Raw genomic sequence first — 22,977 nt, forward strand, 5'->3', positions numbered from 1 at the left:
TAACGTCTCATAACAGCTCATGTTGTCCCCTATTTTTAATAAAATCAACAATGGGTTTTCATGTTGGAACTCGCGGCATTCATTTTTTTTGGTACGTTTAAAAAAAAAAAGGAGATCATATATCCATCTTTCCTGAGCACATTTTGTATTTTCCATTAACAACAGTAAAATAAATGGCAGAAATATTTGTACTTAAGTAAAAGTTAGGATCATCCGAGCGACCACAGTCACTGTGAAATGCGTTCATGAGGACAGGATGGAGAGAAAATCAGATACCCATCAAGAGTTTCTAATAACATTAGATTTAGTAGAATGTGCTGGTTGTTACCATTCTGTCTGTATCATGGGTGATTTATACACCGTGTCCTAATGACAGTCACTCATCAAACACCCATATCCCCCCAACTCCCCCATACACAGGATTGCTCAGCTTGACCAATGCTCCTTTGTTGTCTCTGAGCGAGCCGCTGCCAGACTCTTTTGGCAGTGGAATATATCCGACCCGAACATAAGGATCCACAATTGAAATTCCAATGGCCAGATCCATCTCTTTCCTGACAGATGATGTCGGAAGGCACCGATACACCTTAGAGGGTTGGCTGATTCCAATGAAGTTGGCAGGTCCTCCTGACTGTTATCTAAAATTTATGGGGGACCCTAAGGATCATGTTTATATAGCTGAGCTGTACAAGCTGTAATTGTACAGTGCCATAATATGACACCTACCAAGCATCTGCCCGAGTGCTTATGTATAAAATCTTAAAGACTTTGGCCCCAATTTATAGGTTGGTGTTTTTTATATATATTTTTTTGTTTTGTCTTTCTTTTTTTCTATGCGGAATGTTTAATGAATTAGCGCAAATCCAAAAATGCATATCTTTTTTTGTTTTTTTTTGCTCCTTTTCAGGAGGAAACATGTTGCACGATCCCTTCAACTAGCTTTAAAATTTACTCAGCAGAGCAAAAAGAAAAAATAAATACATTTTTTACTTGACTAGGGTACTGAAATACAATTGTCCAAATTTTTTGTGACATTTTGAATATTTGCAGGTGATGAAATCGTCTAAAACAAGGATTGTCATCACTCACATCAAAAGTAGCAGCATGGTGGCTCAGTGATTAGCACTGTTGCATTGCAGCGCTGAGGTCCTGGGATCAAATCCCACCAAGGACAACATCTGCAAGGAGTTTGTATGTTCTCCCTGTGTTTGTGTGGGTTTCTTCTGGGTGCTCCAGTTTCCTCCCACACTCCAAAGACATACTGATGTAATGATAATCTCTGTAAAGGGCTGCGTAATATGATGGCGCTATATAAGCAAAGCATAATAAATAAATAATAAATAAATCCCTGCCCCTTTCAGTATATTTCTTTGAAGTGTAGGAGGAAACATGCGGACCCAAAGTAAACCAGCGCAAGCACTCCATGATGTTGGTTGTGGTCAGATTCAAACCCAGGACCCCAATGCTGCAATACTAACCACCAAATCACATTAAAATTACATCCTATGCATGTGACCATTGCAGCCAGCTTGGCTTGTACCAGACTAGTGTCACAATTGGTTGAGCAGAACAGTTGGCCAAACCCTATATAAAAGCTTGTTCTTTTGTGTGATTTGGATGTGGCCTTTGTAATAAATATCTTTGTCCTGGACTGTTTATATTTTAGTCCATCCAGTTCTTATGGTCATCATAGGACTAAGGTGATAGAAGTGTCATCAATCATCATAGGACTTGAGTGATAGTAGTGTTATCATAAGACTGTGGTGATAGTAGTGTCATTATAAGACTGGGGTGATAGTAGTGTCATCATAAGACTGGGGTGATAGTAGTCTCATCATAAGACTGCGGTGATAGTAGTGTCATTATAAGACTGGGGTGATAGTAGTGTCATCATAAGACTGGGGTGATAGTAGTGTCATCATAAGACTGGGGTGATAGTAGTCTCATCATAAGACTGGGGTGATAGTAGTGTCATCATAAGAATGGGGTGATAGTAGTGTCATCATAAGACTGGGGTGATAGTAGTGTCATTATAAGACTGGGGTGATAGTAGTGTCATCATAAGACTGGGGTGATAGTAGTGTCATCATAAGACTGGGGTGATAGTAGTCTCATCATAAGACTGGGGTGATAGTAGTGTCATCATAAGACTGGGGTGATAGTAGTCTCATCATAAGACTGGGGTGATAGTAGTGTCATCATAAGAATGGGGTGATAGTAGTGTCATCATAAGACTGGGGTGATAGTAGTGTCATCATAAGACTGGGATGATAGTAGTGACATTATAAAACTGGGGTGATAGTAGTGTCATCATAAGACTGGTGTGATAGTAGTGTCATCATAAGACTGGGGTGATAGTAGTGTCATCATAAGAATGGTGTGATAGTAGTGTCATCATAAGACTGGAGTGATAGTAGTGTCATCATAAGAATGGTGTGATAGTAGTGTCATCATAAGACTACGTTGATAGTAGTGCTATCTCAAAACTGTAATCTCAAAAGTATGCTTACAAAACAGGGCAAGCTTCACATTCCTTAATAGAGAAAGGGCCCAATTACACATGACAACCATGACTGTTAAATGGCTGTGGATCGAATACATGAAAATGTCGATCAGAAGTCATTTAGTGGCCTATATAGACAGTCTCACCAGAATTCACAGGATGATGTGCTGGAAAGAATGATGATTTTTAAGTCTGCATAGAACTCATCATACCAGATAAACAAGCCATTTTCTCCTTTTCAGGCTGATTACCAACTTGTTTAGACAGGGTGATAATCAGATATAAACCTTCCTATAAAATCAAATCTCCTGATTGATATTGCCTGGCCAAGTGGGCCTTTACTCTGTGACCCTCAGGCCAACAGGTCCTGTTGCAGGTATTACTTCTGTTACATTATCAAGTCCTTACCAAATGTAATAATGTATTCTATTTTGCCAGATGCCGCGTGACGAGACTGTTTGCAAGTATTGTGGTGTCAGTTACCTGATACTCCATGAATTCAAGCTTCTAGAAGACAAAGTGAAGGCACTGGAGAAAAAGCTCCATTTCTACCAGGGAAGTGAAGAGCGGGAGAAACGCCTTCAAGAAGAACTTCAGTTTCTCCGCCAAGAGCATGAACAAAGCAAGACTGACAGCAAGTCCATAGCAGAAAGGTCAGAACAAGCTATTCATTTTGATGTTTAATTTTAACACATTCATTAATGTAGTTCAAAGCCGAAATGCGGGAGAAACATCAGTTCCTCCTCCTGCCAAAAGCAGACTGCCTTAGTGCAAGATTAGAGCTGAATACGTGTAATTTGGTTAATTTTAATGTGTTAACCGCCCTTTCCTTCCAGGCTAAAATATAGTCCAAAATCAGAAAGAGCTATCGTACTGCGTGCGTGAGAAAAGGTCACTGGCTCTTGTGTGGCACCGTGCCACTAACATGGCACAGGAAATTAAACACTAGTTCAGTATTGCTTTATCGATGGGCATCTAGTCTTGTGTAAGTAATGCATTAATGGATATGTTGAATGTAGCCATCGTGTGCAATAGCACTCTATGAATGAAAAACTGCTTTCAGCAAGTTGCTTTATTGGAAACACGTCATGACTAGTGATGAACAGAAGTGCTCGTTACTGGAGTTTGTCTAGGGTGCTCGGACATGCACAGAGTATCGCAGGTGCTCCAGTGACATGTTAGATAGCTACAAAACATGAGGGGATGGCAGGAAATCCCTGCATGTTTTGTGGCTGTCTAATAGCTGTGAAACATGCAGCCGTGGAGACTCGAGCATGTCACTCGACCACCAGCGCTACTCTGTGCATACCCGGGCATCCTAGACAAACTCAAGTAACGAGCACTTGCGCTCATCACTAGTCACAACTAATAATCACTGCTTAGGCAGCTGTATATGTATATTTATTAATGCCAATAATGTGTGTCAGCCGTGTATTAGATCCACTATAGGAACAGTAAAATAGAAATGATTTACAGGACGGATCTGTCACATCGCGGCACAATTGCCTCTGAACAAACCCTATCGACAGTCATAGTGACCATGACTTGACCTAAAAAAAATAGTGAACAATAAAGACAAATTCGGCACTGCAGGCTCCTAAAGGAGTTTCCAATGAATGCATTTTGTGATCTGAGCCTCCCTGCCGCTAATGCTTAATTTAGACCTTTATTTAAATGAAACTGAGAAACTGCAGCTGCATTGCCCTCTTCTCCCCACATCATTTTCTTTTCATAGTTTGAAAGTTTTTTAGATACTGAGAAGATTTGTGAACACTTTCAAGGATCCTCCATGTAGAGGAGGGAAACTATGTGCTGCTATAAGGCAAGATAGATGCCATTTTCCTCCAACAACATATTTTACACATATATATACATGTAAAGATGAAAAGATGTTGTATCCTGGTTGTTCTGGTTAAGTTATTTCTCTAAATGATTTCTCTAACGTTACAGACTTTGCTGCCTCTGCATACATTTGTAGACATTACCCACTTCTTTTTGGACTGTGACCTGAAATGTGGTGGATGAGTAGTGTCCCATCCCTTAGGCCTTTGGAGGTGCCTTGTTCTTCTTACTTTTTTTTTGCGTAATATCTTAAGAATAAGAGATAAAAAATTATGTAAGAGAACGCATAGAGCAATATGTATTGTGCTATCAAAAATGCATCACATAACACATAGAACACATAAGCAACACAAGCGTTTTAACCCCTTAAGATAGTTAGAATTTTTTTTGTCTTTATTTTTTCCTCCCTTTATTCAAATAGCCATACGTTTTTTATTTTTCAGTCGACCTATATATATGAGGGCTTGTGTTTTTGCAGGGTGAGTTATAGGTTTAATGACACCATTTATTTTACCATTCAGATCAACAGAAAATGTCCAAAAAAAAATTTCCTAGTGTGGTGAAATGGTGAAAATAATACAATTCTGTCATTGTTTTTGGGGTTATATTTTGAGTTAATTGTGCAGTAAAAATGGCATGACGACATGATTCTCCAGGACAGTAAGATTACAGTGATGCAAAACATGTATAACTTTTGTTACAACTTTAGGGGCTGAAATAAATTATGAACGTTATGAAAAAAAACCATTTTGGTTTTGTTACAGCACATTTACCCTTAAAATTTCATTGATTCATACAAAAATATTAAGATTTGACAGTACTCAGTGGTTGATACCTTTTAATGGCTAACTAAAAAGATGGTAACAGATATCAAACCTTCAAGACTACTGTACTGTGGCTCCGTATGGCATCCGATTTTTTTTTTTTGCTCACCCGTAGACTTGAATGTGTGAGTCTCATCAGATTTATGGAAAAAATTTGTGTATGCTGCGATTTTTATCACACAGATTCAGTCAGTGAAAAAAATCGTTCATCTGCACACACCAACCGATTCCAATGGAAACAGACACACCAACCGATTCCAATGGAAACAGACACACCAACCGATTCCAATGGAAACAGACACACCAACCGATTCCAATGGAAACAGACATACCAAACAATTCCAATGGAAACAGACACACCAACCGATTCCAATGGAAACAGACACACCAACCGATTCCAATGGAAACAGACACACCAACCGATTCCAATGGAAACAGACACACCAACCGATTCCAATGGAAACAGACATACCAACCAATCCCAATGGAACAGACACACCAACCGATTCCAATGGAAACAGACACACCAACCGATTCCAATGGAAACAGACATACCAACCGATTCCAATGGAAACAGACACACCAACCGATTCCAATTGAAACAGACATACCAACCGATTGCAATGGAAACAGACACACCAACCGACATACCAACCGATTCCAATGGAAACAGACACACCAACTGATTCCAATGGAAACAGACATACTAACCAATTCTAATGGAAACAGACACACCAACCGATTCCAATGGAAACAGACACACCAACCGATTCCAATGGAAACAGACCCACCAACCGATTCCAATGGAAACAGACACACCAACCGATTCCAATGGAAACAGACACACCAACCGATTCCAATGGAAACAGACACACCAACCGATTCCAATGGAAACAGACATACCAAACAATTCCAATGGAAACAGACACATCAACCGATTCCAATTGAAACAGACACACCAACCGATTCCAATAGAAACAGACACACCAATCGATTCCAATGGAAACAGACATACCAAACAATTCCAATGCAAACAGACACACCAATATATTCCATTAGAAACAGACACACCAACCGATTCCAATGGAAACAGACACACCAACCAATTCCAATGGAAACAGACACACCAACCGATTGCAATGGAAACAGACATAACAACTGATTCCAATGGAAACAGACACACCAACCGATTCCAATGGAAACAGACATACCAAACAATTCCAATGCAAACAGACACACCAACCGATTCCAATAGAAACAGACACACCAACCTATTCCAATGGAAACAGACACATCAACCGATTCCAATAGAAACAGACACACCAACCGATTCCAATAGAAACAGACACACCAACCGATTCCAATGGAAACAGACACATCAACCGATTCCATTGGAAACAGACACACCAACCGATTGCAATGGAAACAGACATAACAACCGATTCCAATGGAAACAGACACACCAACCGATTCCAATGGAAACAGACATACCAAACAATTCCAATGCAAACAGACACACCAACCGATTCCAATAGAAACAGACACACCAACCGATTCCAATGGAAACAGACACATCAACCGATTCCAATTGAAACAGACACACCAACCGATTCCAATAGAAACAGACACACCAACCGATTCCAATGGAAACAGACATACCAAACAATTCCAATGCAAACAGACACACCAATATATTCCAATAGAAACAGACACACCAACCGATTCCAATAGAAACAGACACACCAACCGATTCCAATGGAAACAGACACACCAACCGATTCCAATGGAAACAGACACACCAACTGATTCCAATGGAAACAGACACACCAACCGATTCCAATAGAAACAGAAACACCAACCGATTCCAATAGAAACAGACACACCAACTGATTCTAATAGAAACAGACACACCAACCGATTCCAATGGAAACAGACACACCAACCGATTCCAATGGAAACAGACACACCAACCGATTCCAATGGAAACAGACACACCAACCGATTGCAATGGAAACAGACATACCAACCGATCCCAATGGAAACAGACATACCAACCGATTCCAATGGAAACAGACACACCAACCGATTCCAATGGAAACAGACATACCAACCGATTCCAATGGAAACAGACACACCAACCGATTCCAATGGAAACAGACGCACCGACCGATTCCAATGGAAAATTCCATTTATATTCTTGTATCTTGTCTTATAAAGAAATATTTTTGGGGTCTGTGAAATATTCTACATCATTTATTTAGCAAAGGCACCCAAGGTTCTCCGGTTATTCCCATTAATTAATCAAATAGTTTGCACTCCTACCTTTATATTCATGTAGTTTTTCAATTAAAGCACGTTCGAAAAACAGTGGCTCTTCCAGATATCTTCCTAGTATCGCAACAGGAAAACCAGAATGTAAATGTATAGCTAATATAAGATAACCTTGTCAGATCATATTTATATTAAATCATTAAACCTAGGGTCAAGTAATAAGCACTGGTGTTTAATTCTTGTCAGAATGGAAAAATAGATGATACACTAAAAGAAATGGAACGGAATGTAATTGGAAAACTTTGTCCGTGGAGACGTGACTAATAGGACTTGACAAGGTGGTGCCAATTATTAAGTGATCACATGAACTTACATCAGAGCCTAGATCTAAGCACGAGGCACAACACAGATGAGCATTTTCAGACGGGTTAACCTTTTTTTGCTAAATGTTACTTAGACTGGGTGCTGTTCATCATTTCAGTACATGCCACCCACAGCTAACTGGTGCATCACATCAAGTACGTAGACTTTGTAGCTGCACTATTTTTTTTAGGTCATCTCAAAATATTTACTGGATTTTTTTAAGTAAAGGTATTTTTACACAATTAAAATCTTAAAGTTGCGCAAAATTGTAAATATTTCAAGGTGTTTTACACCAGAAAACTGGCAAAAACACTTTAATGCATCTTCCCAATGTCTTCAACCACCCTGCAGATTGTCTCTTCAGAAAGGAAGAGGACCAGAACTCTAGTGCCACCTACAGGAAGTAGCAACCACCCTGTGATCTTGGAGAGTAAAAGCACTGCAGGTTTATAAAAGGTGTTGTCCGCTACTTAGACAACCCCTTCTTGATCGAAATGTTTGGCCCCGATAAAATAAAAAAGCTTATACTCACCTCCGGTGCCGGCGCCGTTCCAGCGGTGTCGGCACTCGCGGTCCCAGGGCCCCCATGCGGTTGTTGTGACATGTGAGCCCGGTGCCCAATCAGCGATGACATCACTGTCTCCGCCTTCTGTCGAATTGAATATGAAGAGGAAGTCCGGGCTGCAGCTGATCTCTGACTTCCTCTTCATGTTCAATTTGTCTGAAGGCGGAGCCAGTGACACCAGCGCTGATTGGGCACTGGGCTCACTTGTCACAACAACCGCACGGGAGCCCCGGGACCGCCAGTGTTTACACCGCTGGAACGGCGCTGGCATGGGAGGTGAGTATAAGCTGTTTTACTTTATCAGGGCCAAGTGTGGGGTTTCACAAGGAGTTGTTCAAGTAGTGGACAACTTCTTTAAGTATTTTGGAGCCGGTTATTAATGAAATTAAGTCAATTTTTTTAACCAAGATGTTGGCAGGATGAGACAGTCCCACTATATGTGTTCCACGGTGCCTCAAACCACTCTGCTGCGCCAGAAAACATACAATACTGATGGGAAAAGAGAATATAGTTTCTTGATCTTTACAAGAGATTGTCATAAATTATCTTAAGTGTGAATGTCTTTTCTGTTGGAGAGAATGGGCACTTGAGTTTTCCTTCCCAGCTCACTAGTAAGGTGGGTGAGACATTAGTTAAAATGTCAAGGAACAAGTTAAAAAAAATATTTTTTAAATATAAACTATTTTTTTTTAATTTATATGAGTATAACTCATAATTTGTAATTACTTAGGGGTATTTAAATATTTTCTTCTTGGGATACAATGAGGGGGGTGTTCTGTTGTCTATTTTCTTTATGGCTGTTCTATAGCACCAGTGAATATATTGTAATGAAAACCTACTTTTAAAAGCCGGTCGGGGACAATGGCGCTCCATGGAGGCCGGTCACCAGTGGCTTCTCTCCGCCCTCTTCTCCTTGAGTGACAGGTCTCTCTCAGTGTGTACATGTCATTTATGGAGAGCGGGGCTGCGGGAGAGGCCACTGGGAACCGGCCTCTTGGACTAGTCACCCTAGCAGCTTGGCCTCCCACCGGCTTTTCATACGAATCAGCTGTCAGGTGCACATTAGGCATTTATGTCAGCCATGTTTTATTATATGTTTATTTTATTCTCTTTTTCTTTTATTCCATTTCTATTTTTCTTTTATAACATTTTTCTGAATATTACAATAGTTTTCTTGGTAATAGGTAAATGACCTCATTACCTGACATCCCTAGGTTTTCTGAGGACACCTCACTGGCTGGTATAAATAGGTTTTCTGGGGACATCTGAAGTGTAGAAGAAGGATTTTGATAAAATACATTTTTTAACCATGTATTTATTGCAAATTTTCCCTTTCCATCAGCAATTGTGCTACAAAAGGGAAAAAATCCCGTCAGAAATATAACAAATAAAGACTTTGGTGTAAAAAAGCACACCTCTGTGGCCTGCAACTTGAGTGAGTGGTGTGCCGTGTGATTGCCATGCCTCAGTTAGCAGAGCATCGCATCTCCTGTGAAATGGCAGTTACACGCTATGCTTGGCATGACACCACTCAAGGTACGTGGAGAGCTTTCCACTTTATATCAGATGGGAATTTTCCCACAGGACACTTCCTTGCATGTAAACAATAGTTGCTTGCTGGAAGATAGAAATTGATAGCTGTCCTAAAGTGTTTTATGCCCTTGTTGGCGTACAGTAAAAGGCAGTCTGGGCCACGGTACATTTACTAGAGGCGCTGACTCAAAAGCCGATGATATCTATATTTTTTAAGGATAACTGGCTATGGGATTTTTCACACAAAAGGCAAAGCTTCAGTCTAAAACTCGTACTACATAAAAATAAAAAATACATAGGTTGTAAAATATGTATATGTATAATATATTGTGACTATTTGTGCGAAGTAGAGATAAATACAGAAACGTATTGGCATATCGTTTGAAAAGTGCCCACTCCCTGTTGATGCTTTGTGGGACTTTAAATAATGTCAAGTTGGATAATTACCAATAAAAAAAGCTTTGGAAAAACATCTTAAATTAGTCTCCGTGATTCTAAGGTCATGTCTGCTTTTTCCAACACATATTGCCATATGTCAGAAAAAGCTGTGCATAGCTGCATCAACATGGCATTCTGCCCAAACGCCATATTTTTCAATGTATTTATGCTGTAAAAAAATTTTTTTTACTGCTTTTCCTTGTACAATATCTCTCATGAGCCTAGCTGTTATTGGACGACTTCTTTTAAAGGTAAAATGTGTTTAATTAATATTGTAATTATTGCTCTTTATGCTGATCCATAATATCATTCAATAGTGGATCTGACAATATATTTCACAGTACACTGCATACATTATGAAACAGATCTCTTAAACCTGACTGGTGTAGTTTTTCTGAACATCCATTTCAGACTGTCTAAATTTTTTTTTATAAAAGTGTAATCTTAATCTCCACCCACCTAGACTGATTAAAAGCGTCTCATTGTCCCTCCTGCTGCTGAGATCTCACACTGCTCAGTGCAGGCTGCATCTGTCAGTCAGTTAGGCAGGCTGACTGTCTACACTTGGAGACTGAATACACTTGGACTCAAGATGAGTTCTCTCTTTATAGATGGACTCATAAAATGATCATCTTAATATCAAGATTATGCAGCCGTTCTGACATGGATTAACAAAGGAAGTATACCAGCGTCATCAGGTCTAAAGATTGTGGTAGATCGGTTCACTCGGCTGCATATAGAGGTAGACACAGGAACACTGTCTCTTTAAATCTTCTACTGGGTTTATTAAGAGCATTGCATAAGCTACAGTAATGTTAGCAAAGCAAACATGGCCTTCTCGGCCTAAGAGGAAAAACAAAACATAACATATGGCACTGTCTTTGTTGCTATGGGAAACCACCCGCTTCAGGAAAAAAACAACACAAGGTTTAACTTTCCTTCACATGGCAATACAGCTCCAGAGCTTGTGCCTCCAGACCCACCCAACACTAAATGCTCTAAAAGGCTGGGAATTTATCCTCTGACCTCCTCCCTTTCTACAGGTGTTTAATCACCCTAGCACTAAACATGGCTAATTAACCCCTCTTTATACTTCGTATGCTGGAACATTTTTCTATGGTTATATTACTGGAGCTAACAATCTCAGTGCTACATATGTCCCCTACAGTACTTTGCCAGTGACTTTATCACAAGATATATTTATATATATATACAGTGGAGAAAATAAGTATTTGATACAATGCCGATTTTGCAAGTTTTCCCACCTACAAAGAATGGAGCGGTCTGTAATTTTTTTCTTAGGTACACTTCAACTGTGAGAGACAGAATCTAAAAATAAAACCCAAAAAACACATTGTATGATTTTTACATAATTAAATTGCATTTTATTGCATGAAATAAGTATTTGATCACCTACCAACCAGCAAGAATTTTGGCTCTCACAGATCTGTTAGTTTTTCTTTAAGAAGCCCTCCTACTCTGCACTCATTACCTGTACTGATTGCACCTGTTTGAACTCTTTACCTGTATAAAAGACACCTGTCCACACACTCAATCAATCACACTCCAACCTCTCCACCATGGCCAAGACCAAAGAGCTGTCTAAGGACAAAATTGTAGACCTGCACAAGGCTAGGATGGGCTATAGGAAAATAGGCAAGCAGCTTGGTGAGAGGTCAACAATTGTTGGCACAATTATTAGAAAATGGAAGAAACACAAGATGACTGTCAATCTTCCTCGGTCTGGGGTCCATGCAGGATCTCGCCTTGTGGGGTAAGGATTCGGCGTAAGGTCATGAATCAGCCCAAAACTACATGGGAGGACCTGGTCAATGACCTGAAGAGAGCTGGGACCACAGTCTCAAAATTACCATTAGTAACACACTCTTCCGTCATGGATTAAAATCCTGCAGGGCATGCAAGGTCCCCCTGCTCATGCCAGCACATGTCCAGACCTATTTGCAGGTTGCCAATGACCATCTGGATGATCCAGAGGAGGCATGGGAGAAGGTCATGTGGTCAGATGAGACCAAAATAGAACTTTTTGGAATGAACTCCACTTGCGGTGTTTGGAGGAAGAAGAAGTATGAGTAGAACCCTAAGAACACCATCCCAACGGTGAATCATGGTGGAGGAAACATCATACTTTGAGGGTGCTTTTCTGCAAAGGGGGCAGGACAATTGCACCGTATTCATGTATCGCAAGATTTTGGCCAACAATCTCCTTCCCCCAGTAAGAGCATTGAAGATGGGTCATGGCTGGGTCTTTCAGCATGAAAATGACCCAAAAGACACAGCCAGGGCAACTAAGGAGTGGCTCCATAAGAAGCATTTCAAGATCCTGGAGTGGCCTAGCCAGTCTCCAGACCTGAACCCAATAGAAAATCTTTGGAGGAAGCTGAAACTCAATGTTACCCAGCGACAGCCCCGAAACCTGAAGATCTGGAAAAGATCTGTATGGAGGAGTGGACCAAAATCCCTACTGCAGTGTGTGCACACTTGGTCAAGAACTACAGGAAACATCTGACCTCTGTAATTGCAAACAAAGGTTTCTGTACCAAATATTAAGTTCTGTTTTTTTATTGTATCAAATACTTATTTCATGCAATAAAATGCAAATTAATTATGTAAAAATCATACAATGTGATTTTCTGGATTTTTTTTAGATTCTGTCTCTCACAGTTGAATCTAAACTTAACTTCAATCTGTGTAATGCGCACGGACCAGGGGAAACACAGTTTTCCCCGCTTATAAACCCTCTGCGACACAATCGTTGGACGCCAATGGTTGCTATAACAGATAGGGGTCTGACTGTCATTATGAAGCTCCTTTGAAATGCAACCTGTGGCTGGGCTTCAAAGGCGGAAGTGATTTCCTATACACTTCAATACTGAAATATTTCTGGATATGGAACAAGCGATCAGACGATCACAGTTTCAAGTCCCTAAGGGGACTAACAAAAAAGTAAAATATAAATGTTTTAAAACTCTTTTTTAGAAAAAAAATAAATAAATAAAATTAACCCACTTTTCCCCCCACTAAGAATTAGGATATTGAAAAAAAAATTACATAAGTGGTATCACTGCATCTGAAAAAATATGATCTAAATATAAAGTAAAATAACTTAATCGGTAAACATCATAAACAGGGAAGAAATACAAACCCCAATAATGCGCTTTTTGGGTCGCAGTAATACTGCAAGTAGAAAAAAAAGCAAAAAGAAGCGATCAAAATGTCTGACCTATTCCATATTGGTATATATAAAAAACATCTTTGAGCATATCGGGAAGGGGTTTAAGAGAATCCATTCTCAAGCTTCATTTTTATTTGAGCATCATGCTGAAAATCAGACTGTACCCAGATGGGATTTATTACAGCAGCTTTATTTTAGCAAGTCTTAACATGCACAACGTACCCACTGCAACCCTCGCCTTGGATACAGGCAGGGGCAGCGCTGTGCTCTTTGTCTATGGCTGCTGCTCGCTGTCTTATTTACCCACAGCACCACGTGGCAGGTTTCATAAGGTGACACCGAGATTATGAGAGTTCACACAGTCACAAGGTGAAACCGCACACCATCATTTCCTGGCACTTACTGAGTTACATCTGCTTATTCCCTCCTGACAATACCGGAACAAACCTTTCTGTATTCCCTGGCCGATACTCCCCTCACGCATTGAAATATTACGTAGAAATGTATCAGCCATAGCCAAGCTGCTTAATAAAAACACCTCCTTTCGTAGTAGTATATCATAGGTAATAATCATGGCTTACTAATAAAAAGGTAAAACATAACAGTTATATATTGGTAATCATTCATTAGCGGCTACTGAAAATTAAAGGGGTTGTCCACTTTATTTTAAAAAATTCTGGGGACATCATTTAGTAGCACTTACTATTATATAAAAGTCTAATAGGGTCTCCTCCTTTGTGCAGCCTCCCCACACACTGCACAGCTCTCCTGTTATCAAACTTCCCGCTGGTGGAGGAGCATGTGACCAGATCGGTCATCCATCTCCTCCAATTGGGATACGGCTTTTCGATATATAGTGTATTTCATATGGAGGAGGCCAACTGTATCAGAAGTAATTTTAAGAACAGTAGTCTGTGAGGAAGGCTGCACAAAGGAGGACAACCTCTATCATGTCCCCCAACATATTTATTAAAGGGGTTGTCCGGCCTATGTGACTGCAGACTAGTGAATCCTCACATTGCGCACTGCGTGCTGTGAGGATTCTCCAGTCCTAGGGCAGATGGCCATGTGACCTCAAGTATACGATTTGCATACTTCCGGACACATTCTGACTAGACGTGTCATGTCTCGCTGAATACACTTTCCACACAAATCTAGTTGGCACTTGACCACTTGTATGCAAATCACATACTTGAAGACACGCGCCCACTGCTCCTGACATCGGAAAAGCCTCAAAGTGCGCTGTGCACGCAATGTGAGGATTCACCAGTCTGCAGTCACATAGAATGACTGCAGACTTGTACTCTAAAGCTGGACAACGCCTTTGAAATAAAGATACAGTAGACAACTCCTTTAAAGGAAGATTCCAGTAATCACATCATTTTAGGAGATCGGAGGAGATCAGTTATGTACCAATTTTGAGAGAGATTGAAAGAAGGAAAGAAACTCTCTAGGGTATTGTTAGACTTCACGGTTATATTGTGTTCTGTGGTGTGATTTCTCCAAATATGAATATACCCTTTACTTTCATAACTAACAGTGGTTGTCCCAGGACTGTTTGCACCTGCTCACACTTGAATATGGAAATTAGTATTTGGCTGGCCTATTTACTGGAGGTGTGTGGGGGGTCAGGACTTCATCTTCGTCTTCTGCCCACCCTAATGATAAAAGTAAGTGGTTTCTGTGGCAATTGTTTGTTACAACAGATCTCAGGTATCAAGGTGGTTTGGTTGAAAATGTAAGACATTCACCAAAAATGTAAGAAAATACAGAGCAATCCAACAAAATATGACAATAGTATTTGAATAGTAATTACTAGTGATGAGCGAGCATGCTCGCCACTGCTCGGTACTCGCCCGAGCATCTCAGTACTCGAGATGCTCGGAGCTCGCCGAGTACTTGCGAGATGCTCGGGCGGGAGCTCGGGTCCCCGTCCTGCATGTTTGGCGCTATATAGAGCTCCAATCATGCAGGGATTGTCTGCCACTCACTGTAATGTCACAGCCATGGTGGTTGTGGCATTACAGTGATTGCCCAAATAGATGGGAACAGTGCTCACAGTGAAACATGAAAAGCCGGCAATTCAGCAACGGCATACACCGGTACCTGACAATTTAGAACAGAAAGAATAGAGCATCACACATAGATTAGATAGATAGAAACATGTCAGTCACATATATAATAAGTACAGTGATAGTGTTGGTTACTGTACTTGTCATTTAGTGTTAAAATAAAGGATTTATTAAAAAAAAAATTGGCGCGGGGTTCCCCATAATTTTAGTCTCTAGAGGAGGTTAAGCAGACAGCTGGGGCAGATGTTTGAAGCCTGGGAAGGGGGTAATACCCACAGAGCTTCCCAGGCTACTAATATCAGCCCCCAGCTGAATACCTAGCCTTTACTATCTATTAAAATGGGGGACTCAAAAAAAAAATGACGTGGGGTGCCCCCTATTTTAATAGCTAGCAAAGGCTAGTAAGACAGCTGGGGGCTGATATTAATAGCCCAGGAAGTGTGCCATGAATATTGGCCCCCTCCCAGGCTAGAAACACCAGCCGTCAGCCGCCCCAGAAATGGCGCATCCCCAGCTGCTTAGTTGTACCTGGCTGGACAGAAAAATAGGGCGAAGCCCCACATATTTTTTTGTTAATTATTTCATGAAATTCATGAAATAATAAAAAAGAAGGGCTTCCCTATATTGTTGTGTCCGGCCAGGTACAAATAGGCAGCAGGGGGTTGGGGGCAGCCCATTCCTAGATGCTGTACCTGGCTGGCATACAAAAATATGGCGAAGCCCACGTCAAAATTTTTGGGAAAAATTAATTTAAAAAAATAAATAAATAAATAATTTAGGGACTGCATCTTTATTAACCCCTCAAGTGGAGGGGTTAATAAAGATGCAGTCCCTAAATGTGTTTTTTTTTAAATTTTTAATGAATTTTTCACCAAAAATTTGACGTGGCCTTCGCCATATTTTTGCGTCCAGCCAGGTACAGCAGGCAGGAACGGGCTGCCCCCAACCCCCAGATGCCTATTTGTACCTGGCTGGAAACAAAATTACAGGGAAGCCCTTTTTTTAATTATTTCATGAATTTCATGAAATAATTAAAAAAAAATTGACGTGGGGCTTCGCTCTATTTTTGTGTCCAGCCAGGTACAACTAAGCAGCTGGGGGCTGGAATCCGCAGAACAGGGTGGCCCAAGCTTTCTGGGCCCCCACTGCTGCGAATTGCAGGCCGCAGCCACCCCAGAAAATGGCGCGTTCATAGAAGCGCCATCTTCTGGCGCTGTACCCAACTCATCCAGGGCCCTGGTGCGGTGGCTCACTGGGTAATAAAGGGGTCAGGGCCAGCTTGGTATTATCAGCTGGCCCTAAGCCCGAAATTCATGGGGTCACGCCAATATTAGACATGACCGCCATGAATTTCTAGTAAAGTATTTAAAAAAACACAATACCCAGAGTAAAGTCCTTTAATTGAAATAAAGACACATTCCTTTAATGTTCTAAATTAAACCCTACTTACCGTATCGCCCATTCCAGCTGAAGCCAATGTCTTCTGCAATAAAAGTAAAATAATAAGCCAACCTCATCCTTACCTTTCCATGGTTCCCAGGACGGCTTCAGCTCTGCTACATTGACATGACAGTCTGGATCGCAGCAGAAAGCTGCCATCCAGCTTGCCATGCCGTAGACACTGAGAAGCTCCTCAGTGAAGCTCCTCAGTGTCTGGCTGTGACGTGACGGCATCCAGATGAGCCGAGTTCATGTCCAATGAACTCAGCTCAGCTCATGCACGTCACTGACAGCGTGGGAGAATTCTCCTGCGCTCAGCGCTTGAGCAGGAGAATTCTCCCACGCTGGGATGGCATTTTGATGACAGGCTGGATCGCAGCTGAGCGCTGCCATCCAGCTTGTCATCCGTCAGAGACACTGCAGAGTGCAAGCATGTCTGCGCTCTGCAGTGTCTATGAAGGATGGCATGCTGGATGGCAGCACTCAGCTGCGATCCAGCCTATCATCTCAATGCCATCCCAGCATGGGAGAATTCTCCTGCGCTCAGCGCTTGAGCAGGAGAATTCTCCCATGCTGGGATGGCATTTTGATGACAGGCTGCATCGCAGCTGAGCCCTGCCATCCAGCTTGTCATCCGTCAGAGACACTGCAGAGCGCAAGCATGCCTGTGCTCTGCAGTGTCTATGAAGGATGGCATGCTGGATGGCAGCACTCAGCTGCGATCCAGCCTGTCATCTCAATGCCATCCCAGCGTGGAAGAATTCTCCTGCTCAAGCGCTGAGCACAGGAGAATTCTCCCACGCTGTCAGTGACGTGCATGAGCTGAGCTGAGTTCATTGGACATGAACTCGGCTCATCTGGATGCCGTCACAGCCAGACATTGAGGAGTTTCACTGAGGAGCTTCTCAGTGTCTGCGGCATGGCAAGCTGGATGGCAGCGTTCTGCTACGATCCAGCCTGTCATGTCAATGTAGCAGAGCTGAAGCTGTCCTGGAAACCATGGAAAGGTAAGGATGAGGTTGGTTTATTATTTTACTTTTATTGCAGAAGACATTGGCTTCAGCTGGAATGGACGATACAGTAAGTAGGGTTTAATTTAGAACATTAAAGGAATGTGTCTTTATTTCAATTAAAGTACTTTATTCTGGGTGTTTGTGTTTTTTTTAACTTTGACTATGGGGTTAGTAATGGGGGTGTCTTAAAGACGCCTCTCCATTACTAACCTGGGCTTGATGTCAGCTGGCATTATAAGTTGACATCAACCCCAACCCTATTACCCCACTGCCACCGCTACAGGGCAGTGAGAAGAGCGAGGCTAAGTGCCAGAATTGGCACATCCTATGGATGCGCCATTTCTGGGGCGGCTGACGGCTGGTGTTTCTAGCCTGGGAGGGGGTCAATATTCATGGAACCCTTCTTGGGCTATTAATATCAGCCCCCAGCTGTCTGCCTAGCCTTTGCTAGCTATTAAAATAGGGGGGACCCCACGTCATTTTTTTGGGGGGTTCCCCATTTTAATAGCTAGCAAAGGCTAGGTATTCAGCTGGGGGCTGATATTAGTAGCCTGGGAAGCTTTGTGGGTATTACCTCCTTCCCAGGCTTCAAACATCTGCCCCAGCCGTCTGCTTAACCTCCGCTAGAGACTAAAATTACGGGGAACCCCACGCCAATTTTTTTTTTAATAAATCCTTTATTTTAACACTAAATGACAAGTACAGTAACCAACACTATCACTGTACTTATTATATATGTGACTGACATGTTTCTATCTATCTAATCTTTGTGTGATGCTCTATTCTTTCTGTTCTAAATTGTCAGCTACCGATGCTGAATTGCTGGCCGGCTTTTTTAAAGAGACAGGTGCATGAAAACACTATTATTTTTTTTAAATAAATCCTTTAACACTAAATGACAAGTACAGTAACCAACACTGTCACTGTACTTATATATATGACTGACATGTTTCTATCTATCTAATCTATGTGTGATGCTCTATTCTTTCTGTTCTAAATTGTCGGATACCGGTGTGTGCCGTTGCTGAATTGCGGGCCGGCTTTTTTAAAGAGACAGGTGCATGAAAATCGGAGGGCATTAGTGTGTTCCAAGTGCCCTGCTATGTTTTTCATGCACCCTTCTATATACCCTGCCTGCCTGTCTGCCTATATATTCTGCCTGCCTGACATTTAATTGAGCACTGTTCCCATCGATTTGGGCAATTTTTGACCTTCTGCAGACCGCTGGGGGGGGCAGCCAGAAAAATGCTCGAGTTTCCCATAGACTTACATTGGGCTCGTTGCTCGGGTCGAGCACCCGAGTATTCCAATGTGCTCGACCCGAGCTTCAAGCACCCGAGCATTTTAGTGCTCGCTCATCACTAATAATTACCCATGATGGAAGAATTCATTAGAATAAGGCGTCAGTCAGACAGGCACAGTGCTGGCGCACTTGACAGGAGCCTTACTAACGCCTTTAGATAATTTCATTATGTTGTTCGCTTGGGCAATAAAAACTGCATAACGGTCTGTTGGAAAAGGTGTAAAACATTGGGGCCGACACGTCACAGTATTTACGGGAGAAACATTTTTGAACATTAGAACTATTGGCGTTTTACGCCAGCTTAAGGCAGCTCTGCTGAAATTGGCAAAGCTGGGGAGGAGCCGCAGCGGACATGGTGTGACTATGTCCGACCGTTAAGTTCAGCAACAGTCCTGGCGTTTCTTACTGTCTATGAATATAGTAACATTTCTTATGAGGCGCACAAATGCCCACGCTTGTGATAAGATGTCCCGAATTCATTTAGTGGCGTGCACCTCTTAATGAATTCGGTGCATCTTATTCCTGTATGCCCCTCATTAAGACTGACGTACGAAATGCCAGTCTTAATAAATCAGGACCAGATTATACATTTTGGCACCGATTCATCATTGTTTTTGGGCCTTTTTCTAGAATAAATATGGTTCCAATGGTGAATTTTTTTATTTGCATCTTTTTTAAACCAACTTTTCTTTGTTTTGCCGATTTTTTTTTGGGGAGTTCGATAATGGGAACCTAGTTTTCATTATCTAGTTGTTTTAGCCTCATTCATTATTTGTGACTTTCAAAATGCTGCTATACCTTTGCGCAGTTGAAGACTAATGTGCAACATTTTAAAGGTATGTTTTACTGTTAAAAATGTGTAAAAAATGGTAAAAGAGAAGAAAAATGAGCATCTTTGATCTTGCACAAAACTAATCAACTTGTGTGTGCCATTTTGGAAAATTTGACATAAAAAAAGCAATAAATACCACAGGAAAAAAAGAAAAGTCATTTAAAAAAAGGCAAATGAGGAACTGGGGCATTTAAAAGTAAATGAACCCAGATTTGCAGTTTGAACATTTGCAGCATAATACAACTGATGTGCAAGATGTGCAAAGTACATTTTGCGTATGTAATCTGATCTGCAGAGCAACTTCACCCTTTGCACTGCGTAAGATTAAATCTGTGGCACAAATTATGTTACACATGTAGATTGTAGATTTTGCTGCAGAAACACTGCAGATGTGCTATGGACAGTCCGCATCAGATTTGAAACATGTGCATTTCCCCATCCATATACACTCACATCTCAGTAGATGACATTTTAAAATTATGATATTTTTCAAGCTCTTATTGACCTATGGTGCAGATTTTGAAATCCATAGCATGTCAATTATTTTTGAAGATATTCATTGCAGATATCATTCTATGCATTCCTAAAAGGTGGAATACCCAACATTACATGCTATAAAATCCTTAAGTGGATTTTGCGGCAGAAGCAAGGAGGAGAATTTGCATCAACTCTGCTACGTGTGCTGGAACAGAAAATCAGTTCCAATAATCTGTATGGGATTGTTTTAGATCACACATGTCAAACTCTGGCCCGCAGGCCGAAGCTGGCCCGCAGGGTGAGTATTTTTGGCCTACAAAGCCAGGCGGGGCTATTATTCTGTATGGAGGAGTATGTGGGGCCATTATACTGTATGGAAGGTAATGTAGGCCCATTATACTGTATGGGACACTATGTGGGGCCCATTATACTGTATGGAGCATTATGTGGGGCCATTATACTGTGTGGAAGGCAATGGCGGGCCCATTATACTGTATGGTGGACTATGTAGGGCCGCCATTATTCTGTATGGAAGTCAATACAGGGTCCATACAGGGTTAATACAGGGTTATACTGTATGGAGGACTACGTGGTGCCCATTATACTGTATAGAGGACCATGTGGTGCCCATTATACTATATGGAGCGCTGTGGCGGACCCATTATACTGTATCGAGGACTATGTAGGGCCATTATACTGTATGGAAGGCAATACAAGGCCCATTATTCTGTATGGAGGACTATGTGGGGCCATTATACTGTATGGAGGACTATGTGGGCCCATTATACTGTATGGATGACTATGTGGGGCCCATTATACTGGTTGGAGTGCTGTGTGAGGCCCATTATACTGTATGGAGGACTATGTGGTGCCCATTATAGTGTATGGAGGACTATGCGGGCTCATTATACTGTATGGAGGACTATGTGGGCCCATTATACTGTATGGAGGACTATGTGGGGCCCATTATACTGTATGGAGAACTTTGTTTGGGTCCATTATACTGCATGGAGAGCTGTGTGAGGATTACAGTTGGGAAATTATACTGTGATGGGGTCTCCATACTTTGCTGGGTGGGTTGAGGTGGGGAGTACAATAGGGTCATCATACCATGTGTGTGAAGGGTACTGTGGGGGAATTCACTGTGGAGGTGTCATACTGTGTTTGGAGGCACTTTTGTTGGCATTATACTTTATTATCTGCATTACTCAAGGTTTTTTAACCTTTGCTATTACTTATTTAAATTAGGCCATTGTGCTATATGCTTTTTCTGCTCTTATATAACACATATTATATTATTACAATATGCTAAGATCTATTAATTAAAATGTACTTTGTTCCTGGGACAACTCCTTTAAGTTTGTTTCCATATTAAAAGGTTCATCATATTTGATAAGAAAATACTTCCTCTATTGTAGACATTTTTTAATAAATATCAAAGTTGGCTCACTTTGTCCTAGCTTTTAATTTTGACGCTCTGTGTATTTGAGTTTGACATCCCTGTTTTAGATGAATGGGAAAGTGCAAAGTGTCATCCTAAAGATATTATAATGAACTGTCATGCAGCAGATTACACGTCTTCAAACTGAGAGCAAGGGTGTTAGGCCACGGTCACACGTTCAGTATTTGGTCAGTATTTTACATTAGTATTAGCCAAAATTAAGAGTGGGTGATAAATACAGAAGTGGTGACGTGTTTCTATTATACTTTTCCTCTGATTGTTCCTCACCTGGTTTTGGCTTATAAATACTGATGTAAGATACTGACGAAATACTGACCGAGTGAACATGGCCTTATGATGATAAAAGGAGATGAAGCCTAAAGTATATTTGTATACAGCTGATTCAGTCTGGGGCAAGCAGCAGGGATCATAAGTGAGATCAGTAACAGTAAAGTTGGCCATACACATCTCAGCCGACTCTCGCATACACAGCAACGCTCGCTTGGCTGTGCGCTCCTTTGTTCTTTATGAGAAACATGGAATGTTACTTTATTGCTGTTTTAAGCCTCATTCAGACGTCCATATTTTGCAGATGTGTTCTATTCTTGATTTTCACGGACAGAACATGTACTCATTATTGTCTGTTCACATGTCCACATTTTTTTGTGGACTGTGTCTGTGCAAAAATCTAGGAGACATATTAATTTTTTACCATACAAGTCAAGTCAACAGGTTGGAGAAAATCACAGACTGTGCAGGGATGACATAGGTACAGTCCGTGTGCTGTCCATGGGTAACAAAGGATAGGAGAAGCTTTGTAATTTTATTTTTTATGGCTCGCTCACACTGGCGAGCATGCTGCGTATA

At 41.3% G+C, this 22,977-nt stretch overlaps 1 protein-coding gene across 3 annotated transcripts in view; it reads left to right on the top strand.

The window, feature by feature from the left end:
- LEKR1 (leucine, glutamate and lysine rich 1) overlaps positions 1–22,977 on the top strand; it is a 195,228-nt gene that overhangs the window by 8,702 nt on the left and 163,549 nt on the right. For all 3 annotated transcript variants that reach the window (XM_073674775.1, XM_073674777.1, XM_073674776.1), the window contains exon 4: positions 2,942–3,156. In XM_073674775.1, the coding sequence (XP_073530876.1) occupies positions 2,942–3,156 (215 nt within the window). The remainder of the gene's footprint in view (positions 1–2,941; positions 3,157–22,977) is intronic.

This window comes from Phyllobates terribilis, unplaced genomic scaffold, assembly GCF_046119375.1.
Source record: "Phyllobates terribilis strain yellow unplaced genomic scaffold, ASM4611937v1 Scaffold_3__8_contigs__length_932513732, whole genome shotgun sequence".
Lineage (NCBI taxonomy): Eukaryota > Metazoa > Chordata > Amphibia > Anura > Dendrobatidae > Phyllobates > Phyllobates terribilis.